The sequence below is a fragment of the Petromyzon marinus genome, chromosome 22 (genome assembly GCF_048934315.1).
Source record: "Petromyzon marinus isolate PM22_M1 ecotype Great Lakes invasive population chromosome 22, UKy_Petmar_22M1.pri1.0, whole genome shotgun sequence".
Classification (NCBI taxonomy): Eukaryota; Metazoa; Chordata; class Hyperoartia; order Petromyzontiformes; family Petromyzontidae; genus Petromyzon; species Petromyzon marinus.
Genome location: NC_133688.1, coordinates 19,770,442 through 19,780,076, shown reverse-complemented (window position 1 = coordinate 19,780,076; position 9,635 = coordinate 19,770,442). Strand labels below are relative to the sequence as shown.

Genomic DNA, 9,635 nt, shown 5'->3' with positions numbered 1-9,635 from the left:
GACGTCACCTCATCGGAGAAGCTTGCAGAGTGGATTGCCCAAAACCACGTGGACCCAACTCACGGCGCACGTACGCTGGAGAACGCAGCGGCTCTCAAGATCATCATTAATTCAACGGCCGCTCTCTTCATTATTAACGGGCACGGCACACAACCCGATCGTTCCGTGTTTTGTCCAACTCGGCGAAAAGGTTACCGCGCACCTTGAGTGCAAACAACCAAAAAACCAAAACGCCGCAGACGATGTTGCAGCTTGCAGCAGCCCCCCCCCCCACCCCCCCCTCCCCCTCCGGGCCCGGCCCTGTGGCGCAGTGGCATGGAAAGGAATCCCACGGCGCGCGCGTGCCACGAGTTGGCCCGCATGAGAACGCAGCAATTCCACCCAGCCAGTGGTAGATGAGCCGGGTAGACCACTACAGCGAGTCCCAAACCAATGATCGATGTATACCGCTACGCGTCGAACATCCCTGATGACGACGACGACGATGATGATGATCGTGGTTTGTCTCTGGGGGTGGTTCCTCTGGGCCTGCTGTCCCTACCAGCGTCGACGGCGGGGTTCCTCACCCCCCTGCTCTCCCTCGTGGCTCTGGTCGTGCACGGCGGCGTTGGAGCGCAGACCTGCTCGCCTCAGTGCTCCATCTGCCTCCCGGACGTCACCGTCTGCCACGGACTCAGCCGGGTCGCAGGTGCAGCCCCTCCCCACCCACACAAGGATCCCCCCCCCCCCGTATAGCTTTAAGAAACTGTTGGGGCAAGTGCTGTTCGCGAGTGTGTACCTATGTATGTTGATCGTCTTTCGCACCGTACAGAGCCAACCGTGCTAATCGGAGGTTAGCACTTAATAATAATAATAATCTATGACTTAATAATATTAATGTATCACTTAAGACTAATGATCTATCACTTGATAATAATGTATCGCTTAACAATAATAATAATGATTTATAACTTAATAATAATTTACATTTGTAAGGCGCATTTCACCGCTGAAGGCCGAAACGGCACACGAGGGGGTGGGAAGCTAGGAACCACGTCCGGCCGCCTTTGTCTCGCGTAGTGGTGATGCTTACGCAACACACTTATTTGAGGCTGAGTTGACCTAGGGGAGGCTCAGACCAGATTCAGATAATTGTCCCTGGTGTTGGCCGTGAGCGGGAATCGAACTCGGGTCGCCGGATTCGTAGTGGAGCGCGCTAACCGCTGCGCCACCGCTCCCCAGCTCTGAGAGCCCTAACCCTCTGGCATGCCGGGGGTGGTCGCACACCCGCAGCGCCATCCCGGCTCAACCCCCGCTGACCTTAGCTGCCGAGATCTGTCGGGATCGGGTGCATTGCGAGCGACGTTGCTTCGCTGGGGAGAACACCCAGCATCATCAGACTAGAGGTCGACTTGTCTTCACGCATGATGGTGCTGGACGCGGTCTCCTGCGAAAGGCCGTCGTGCAAAGTGGTCAAACGCTTCCCTTGGCCTTTTCAGCATCACCCCTGCTCCGGTTTTCCCGATAAACCAAAAATCAATTTGCATATTTGCCCGTGACTTGACCACTTGAGTTGGTTGGCTCTGTCGGCTGGTAGAGGTAGGCAGTCAAACATTGTCATTACACTTACGTGATGATATAACCCAGAAATAAAATAATTGATTAATCATAATCTTGGCGGTGACAGCCGTCGCATGAAATCTCTTTCCCCACGCGTCAGGCTGGTGTGAGTTTTCCAGCGTCTCAATTGTAAGAGCCCAATTGTACCGAGGGCCGCGTTCCCTCCTCTTGAGCATATTACTTGTTCTATAGGAGTCGTACGGAAGTAGTCGCGCCACCATATGTAGCCATGTGGAATTTTCACAGCCAATTTAGGGGGCCACCAATGGAAAACCAAGCGGTGTGCCACGCTGATTTGAGCAGAGGAGACGCGTTGACTTTGTGAGTTGCCAGGCCCTGCGTGCAGAAGATAAACTAAAACTAAACAATTTTTTTTTTACCAGGTAAGGCTCGCTGATCTATGTAGATCTTTTTCAGAATTGACCTGGCCCAAAATCATAGCCCAATGAAGAGGCACGTCGTGGGGCAAATTATAGCAGCCAAATACTCGAAAAGGAATTATTCTAAATGTGGAGGGAAAACCCGGAGGACCCGGAGAAAAATCCACGCGTACACGAGGAGAACACCCAAACTCAAAATGTACATGCTTCGGGGTCACGATCGAACCCACGACCTCCTCCTGTATACCAGGCGAGGTAGTTACCATCTCGCCACTGCGGCTTCAGGAGGCGTAGCACCTTTATTGGGGAGGAGGCGAGTCGAAGAGGTGACGGGTATGCACACGGCTGTTTCAATTCTGATCCCAGGCCCAGCGCATTCCAGACGATGCTTTTCAGATATTCAAGCAGAGGAATTTACATTTTCTACTGAATACACGAGGGGTGTTTTTTTTCGCAGCTGTGCTGCACAGCTCTCCTCCGATGTTCCATTCCACGTGCTGCCAGCTTCTTCAGCAACAGTGCAGAAAGAGTTCCTGATGAAGCTCGCAGAATGTGTAGTGAAACGTCTGACATCATGCCAAATGGCCCAGAATAACTTAACAAAAAACGCGTTGGGCGTCTCCTGTTAATCTACCGCATCAACAGCGCGCTGTTAACTCGATGGAACATTCTCTTTCGCTGATTTTGATGCGTGAACGTCGAGCACAGCTGTGAACCACGCCACAAAGACACTGCTGCTGACCGATGGCACAATCAGCGACCTGCGCGTCTCCGACTTCTCCGAGCTGAGCTCCGTGACCCTCGCTGCCTTCAGTCGCAACGCCGTGGCACGCATCGACGACGGCGCCTTTCGGAACCTGTCGGACCTCCGGAGCCTTCTGCTGGACGGCAACTCCCTCGTGGTCTCCTCCATCACGGCGCGGACCTTCGAGGGCCTCCGCTCGTTGCGCGACCTTCGCCTCGACGGCAACGCGCTGAGTGCTGTGCGCGCCGAGTGGTTCGGCGACCTCGCAGCCCTCGACCACCTCCACCTGGGCGGCAACGTCATCGCGTCCGTCACGAGCGACGCCTTCTGGCCGTCGGCGCTCTCCAACCTGACGGGCCTCAACCTCACGGGCAACCTCCTGGCGCACGTGGACCGCAACGCGTTCCGGGGCTTGGCGAGGCTGCGGTGGGTGGACCTCGACGGGAACAGCCTCAGCGCCATGCCCAACGCGTTCGCGTTCTCTCCCGAGCTCAGGAGCGTCCGCCTGGGCAGGAATCCGTGGGACTGTGACGACTGCGGCCTGCTGCAGCTGTCGGGGTTCCTGCGCGCCTTCCTGTGGCCGCCGAACGGGACGGTGGCGGGCGAGGCGAGCGGCCTGCGGTGCGCCGGACCCAAGTCCAGGACCTCGTGGACGATCCTGAACGTGACCGCCGCTAACTGCGACACCGAGGACGCGCTGGGGCCGGGCTCGGCCGGCAAGTTGGTGGCTCTATGCGGCGAGTACGTGTTTCTGATCGTTCTGCTGTGCATCCTAGGTGAGGATGAAAGCCCGGTCTCGCGCGCGCGCACGCACACACACACACACATGGGTGATGTGTGGAAATATTCCTTGGAAGGGGGAGGGGTGGTTTCAGGTACGTTTGGGGATGAGTTTTGTTGTTGTTTAAAAGTATTGCAAACGAGGAGAGTGCGTCGGATAGGCTGACCGTGCCAAATGATCTAACGCTTGTCAGTTTGAACGAGATGCGAAGTCCCTTCGACTTTCGAAACGACGGTCGCTTCAATGGCTTGGGTCACGATGAGATGACATCTCGATCTTGAGCTACATTACAAGGGAATGCTCGTGTGTATCTGCGAGTCCGTCGCAGTACTTATTGCGGAATTGTAATTTCACTCATCGTTGTGTTCATTCTGACGGGAAGCAAGCAACTACATATCATCTGGATGATACAATTATGACCTTTGACATATGTACAAAGATCTGGCGTGAAATTCACCACCATAATCTTAAGGCGTTTCAGAATAATATCTCTTCCCTTTCGTTTAATGTTTGGAGTTCGGCTTGGTCATCATTTTGTAAGATTATTTTTTCAAATATAGGTAACACACGTGTGTATGTATATATGTATATTGAACCTCTATCGCACCGTACGTAGTCAATCGTTCTAATCGGGGGTGCGGGGAAAGGGCAGCAAACTAGACGCACGAACGCAGCTCTTGAAGAAATGAGTTTCCGATCTCGATGTGGAGCCTTTGTGTTAGGCCAGACGTCAACCGCACAAATCCCAGCGGCACGTGAGCGTGAAACGTCCGCGCGTCCCCCCGTCTTTGTTCTCTTCCGCATCCTTCGATCCGTCGAGAAGCCCTCTTCGCCGTCGTCATCATCGTCGCCACCATCTGCCACCACAAGCTGCACCCCCTGGCGTGGCCTCAACGGCAGCCGCAGGCGAAGCCGCCGGCGGCAGCCGCCTCTCAACACCGAGGCGCGCCCGCCAGGACGTCCAAAGGGGAGAAGGAGCAGCGGCAGGAGGAGGACATCCACGTGAGCGATTGCGCGAGCCTGGGCTCGGCGGCGAGCAGGCCCGAGGGGGCCGCGTCCGGGCTGCAGGGAGGAGCGGCGCGCCACGCGAGCGGGCCCCCAGTGGCGAACGGACGCTGGCGTGAAGGCCACGGCACGGGAGTGGCCTCGTCAAAAGGTAGAAAGCGGCCCTCCCCTCCTCCTAAGTCCGTCCGGACACTGCCATTGTATCGCTTTCAACTTGCGCTTTCAACAAAAGAGACCAATGTATCTCTCGAGAGCAATGCATCGGCAACCAGAATAACAATGAAGGGTTTTTTTTTTGTTTGAATTCGGTGCAAATCTCAATATTTCTAGAGCGGCAATGCGTGTGAATACGTACATACATGACATCACAAAGCAGTTCCTGCTCCAGCGGAGGCCGGTTTTGATCTCAGGCATTGAAAGAGACGCAGAGTACAGAGAGAGACGAGAGAGAAGCGACAGTGAGTGGTGGGTGGAGAGTGAACAACGGGGTAATACGATCGTGCCAGGGACGGGTCAACTCAGCAAGACCGCACCTTTGTTTAGAGGAACCCAAGTTGTTCAAGTCTCGCATCACGTTCAGCCGTTGTTTACCCTGGCGTCAGTTTTCCAGCGTCTCAATTGATAGAGCCCAATTATACCGAGGGCCGCGTTCGCTCCTCTTGAGGACAGTATTTGTTCTACGGAAGGAGTCTCTCCACCATATGTAGCAATGTGGAATTTTCACAACCAATTTAGGGGGCCACCAATGGAAAACAAAGCGGTGTGCCACGCTGATTGGAGCGGAGGAGACGCGTTGACTTTGTGAGTTACCAGGCCCTGCGTGCAGAAGATTAACTAAAACTAAACTATTTCTTATTTTACTAGGTCAGGCCCACTGAGCTATATAGCTCTGTTTCAGAAGCGACTTGGTCACAAACGATAGCCAAACGAAGTGACCTATCATCACGCGGGAATTCATAGCAGCCAAACACTCCAAACGCATGCTGATTCTGAATCTGGAGGGGAAAAAAAAACAGAGGACCCGGAGAAAAATCCACGTGGTCAAGCGTGGATTCGAGAAAATAACTCTGCTCACTCGTATCGTTTGTTGGGTGTTTGAGCCAGGCTAAGCGAGGTTAGGGCGAGGCCATAGCTCCAACAAAACTATTTGCTATTTAAACTATGTAGCTCTTTTTCAGAATCGACCTGCCCACAAATTATAATGAATTATATTCATGCTTTAAAATGTGGAGGTAAAAAAACTGGAGAAAAATCCACGCGACCACAGGGAGAACATGCAAACTAAAAATAAACAGGCGTCAGGGTCGTAATCGAATCCACGACCTCCTGTATACCAGGCGAGGGAGTTAACATTTTGCTACAGTCGTTAGAACACCGAGCTAGCGTAGCGTTCGGATGCATTGCGAGGGAGCGCCGCGCCACAGTTAACAGCGGTCGCGGGCAGCTGCATCTGCACAAACATCTAAACAGTGAGAGACGCGGCACTAAAGCACACAAAAAAACAAGAAATCCTCCGACGTAATACAAATCGCATTACATTAAAATGGTGTTTGTTGATCTTTCGGCGAAAAATTAGATGCTAAATATACAGCCAAATAAAAAATCTAATTAAAACCTAATTTACGTAAAACACTCTAATCCGTGCAAAATATTAATACGTGTGCACACCGACAACGATTAACAGTTTAGAATGTTCAAGCCCCTACATAAATCATGCCTTGACTTATGCAACAAAAAGGATTAAAAATAACTACATATATACATGAATTGAGGTGTCAGGCCACTGACCTCTGGGCACCTTGGTTCGAATCCGGGTTTGGTCCGCCCGTGAGTAAAGTAGGTTCTCACGAAGCAGAGTGAATTCAGAGTCTCAGTCCAGTCACCGATTAACAATCCCACTTAATTCTGTTTCTCTTAATTTAGAGAAATGGAGTGAACATTTAGAACGCGGGGCACATGGGAAAGTGCAGCAGCCATCCCAAGTGTGGACAAGGGGCCGTCGAAGACAATCTCAGAAGCAGTTCTGAGATATCTCCTTCTGCAGACCGTTTTTTTTTCACCTCTGCAAGGATTCTTTATCCGCATTGACATTGCGTTAGCCTCTCAGGGAGTGACATCACTGGAGTGTCGCGATGACGCATTTGACCCGACCATCGAGGTTACTTCCCCACCGATAATTCCACGTAGGCTTTCGTGACCAATATCATCCATAATACAGTTTTTTGGGGGGGGTTAGATCACAAAAAACCTGTATTATGGACTTTTGCACGCTACGTGGGCAGCGATGTTACCGCAGCACCGATAACGACGCCCTTGGCGATAACGACGTTGACGGCTCAGTTTCAGACGTGCGTCGGACAGCCGCGGACCCACATTCACATTGTCGCTTGGCGCTTCACCTTCGTATTTAATCGAACGTTCGTTCACCGTTCGCAGCCCAGGCGAACTTCAGCATGGGCGATTACCGAGCACCCAACAACAACCTCTTCGCGGCAGCTCTGGGCATGGGTCCCGCGAAACTGTCCGGGGACGCCGATCGGCGAGATTCGCCAACCTCGGCTGGCCACGGCTCCTTCCCCTCGTCGGCGGTGAGGGGCGGTGGCCGCACCAACCGGGTGTCTCCCGAGAGCGGAAACCGCCCGGCTCGACACTACCCCAGGGGCATTTTCTCAGTCCAGCTGAGCCCCAGGGGTGGCCGACGGATCGACGAGTCCTTCTCGGCGGACAAGATCGAAATCGTGGCCAGGGGCGCGTTACTGCCGCCCTGGGAGAGGCCGCGGAAGTGTCTGGGGGGGCTGGGACCGGCCGCCGCCTCCTCCTCCGAGTCCTCCTCCGTGCTCAACGCCGTGAAGCTCGAGGGGAACAGCGCCACGTCTCGCGATGACCGCTCCACCGTCGTGCGCACCGACGGATTTTTGTGCCACACCCACATCAGCCGGCATATCACCTTCCTCATGCCCGACGCGAACCAGCTGACCGGCTCAACCAGCCCAACCGGGCCGGCCCCCAACGGACGGCATCCCGCCCAGTCGCGATTCAGGCCCTCGAAGGCTTGCGGGGGGCTCGGGGACGGGGGTCAAGATGCGGGGTCGAGGAAGGGCGGCGTTGGCGGCAAGGCGGCCTGTGGCGCCACCACCGCCGCGACGGGGAATGTCGTGAGGTTCATCGCGCGGCCGGTGCGAGGCGGCGAGACGCCGGCGGGACCCCACGTGCGACCCCTACCCGGGGGCCCCGAGACGGAGTGGGGCGACCGCTCGAGAATAATCGACGACGTGGGCGAGCCGTCAGCAGCGCGGCGAGATGAGGCGCAGTCCCACGGCGGCGGCGGCGGCGAGGCGGCTCCACCGGGTGGAGCGGCTGCAGAGATCGGCGGCACGGTCACTCGGGGAGCGAGGCGTTCGCAGGGCCCGCCGGCTACGAGTGCGGCCCCGCCGTCCGAGGCTCACGCCGTGCCTTGGTCCGCCACGGACGTCGGGGTAAATCGCGAAGACGCCCGAGGAGGCGAGGCGAGCGGCGAATCGGCGCCTGTGGTGCCCTCTCTGCCGAGGTGCGATGAGTGCACGGGGAAGTACTCCATGGCGGCAGAGGGCCCATCCTCCGGCTTGGCCACCGGCCTCGAGGAGGAGCCGCAGGTCACGGAGCAGAAGCACGCAGGACCTCACTCGCACCATCGCCCGCGCTCGATAGAAGTCATTACGTTCGCGCCGGACAGCACCACATCAGCAGCAGCAGCAGGAGGAGCAGACCACCAAGGAGGAACGGATGGAGTGAGACACCAGCTCTCGGGCGCACGGCAGCCCGTTGTTGTCGTTGTTGGAACGGTGGGGTCCGAGTCCCACCCAGGTCTGAGGACCACATTCGATGGAGGCAGCGCTCCACGGGCGGGGGCAGTGGCCGCTGACAACGCGGGGACGATGCCGGGGCTGGCGGCGCGCAAGGGCGAAGCGGGAGCGTTGCGGGAATCGGGGAACGGCGAATCGCCGGGTCCCGGGGGCGGCGGCGGCAGCGGCAGCACCGGCAAGAAGCTGCGCCTCATTCTGCCCGAGCAGGGGTCAGAAGCGAGCTCTGAAGATCGTCTCAACGGGAGGATCAAGTAGGCCAGGGTGGAGATGGTCACGCGTCTGCGTGGCGTGAGCGCGCGCGCGCGCCTTGCGATGTCGTGTCTCCCTCGACTGAGCACTGAGGTGGATGCTCATTCCTCGTTTACAGCCAGCAGTGGAAACAAATAATGAGCCAGTGGTGGAAAGTACACATTCTTGTGGCAGGGGCGAGTGCATCCATCGGACAGCCGCTGTTGACTTCCCCACAACCTGGTACTTATTTTATCAACCCTTTAATGGATTTACGCTCGCGACCTTCTCATTGCGAGCCGCTCGCTCTGCCACTGGCTCAGCCACCTGGCCGGATGGGTCTGCGTCTGATGAATTCACCGGAAAATAAGCCGCACTTTTTCCCATGTAGTTGGGGGTGCGTCTTTTAATCCGGGAGATTCGTGCATGTGACCATCTTTGTGTTACTTCCTTCACACCGAGCACAAGTTTGGGATGGGTCTTTCCGGAGCGTCTTATAATCCAGAGAATGCGGTATATGTGTGTCCATCAAAATAAAGCCATGGAACACGTTCCCAGGGTTTCCACAATATTTTCCACGACACGATATTAAATTTCCACGATATGACGATCATCGCGATATCCGTTTCCCTTAACTTTGTACATTTCCCGTGAACTTCACTCATTGACTCCCCCGCCACCCATGTTGAGGACTGTGTCTGACATCTCATCCACACTGCGTTCAACCACCCCAACTGCAGGTCACACTCCCACACCCACTCAACAACAACAACAACCGCCCTTCACCACTCAGAAGCGGTGACGTCACCACGACGCTTGTGCCACGCTAGGCCCGGTGGCAGGAGGTCACGGAACAGACCCAGGTGCCATAGATTGGCTGACTGAGATGACTGGCACGTGCACCAACTGTGCTCCTCACTGTGAGCGTCGCTCCTCTGCGCCTCCGTTGTGGCTGGAGGGCGACTGCCTCGCAACTGACCAGCAGCGTCCCTCACGAACCTCTTCCACAGAGGCCGATTTTGACACCGCTGGTACCGCTCAGCTGAACTGCATCA

At 55.8% G+C, this 9,635-nt stretch overlaps 1 protein-coding gene across 1 annotated transcript; it reads left to right on the top strand.

The window, feature by feature from the left end:
- Nucleotides 1–310: 310 nt before the first annotated feature.
- On the top strand, nucleotides 311–9,404 carry LOC142925645 (uncharacterized). The gene is made up of 4 exons (XM_076068828.1): nucleotides 311–688; nucleotides 2,688–3,500; nucleotides 4,329–4,661; nucleotides 6,947–9,404. The coding sequence occupies exons 1-4, from the start codon at nucleotides 433–435 to the stop codon at nucleotides 8,605–8,607; spliced, it is 3,063 nt and encodes a 1,020-aa protein (XP_075924943.1). The 5' UTR covers nucleotides 311–432; the 3' UTR covers nucleotides 8,608–9,404.
- The last annotated feature ends 231 nt before the right edge of the window (nucleotides 9,405–9,635 follow it).

Bases quoted from the DNA above. Each gene is read 5' to 3' on its own strand.
- LOC142925645 (XM_076068828.1), top strand. From the start codon at position 433: ATGATCGATGTATACCGCTACGCGTCGAACATCCCTGATGACGACGAC. The intron at 689-2,687 runs GTGCAGCCCCTC...CGTCGAGCACAG, and splicing joins CGGACTCAGCCGGGTCGCAG to CTGTGAACCACGCCACAAAG. The intron at 4,662-6,946 runs GTAGAAAGCGGC...CACCGTTCGCAG, and splicing joins GGGAGTGGCCTCGTCAAAAG to CCCAGGCGAACTTCAGCATG.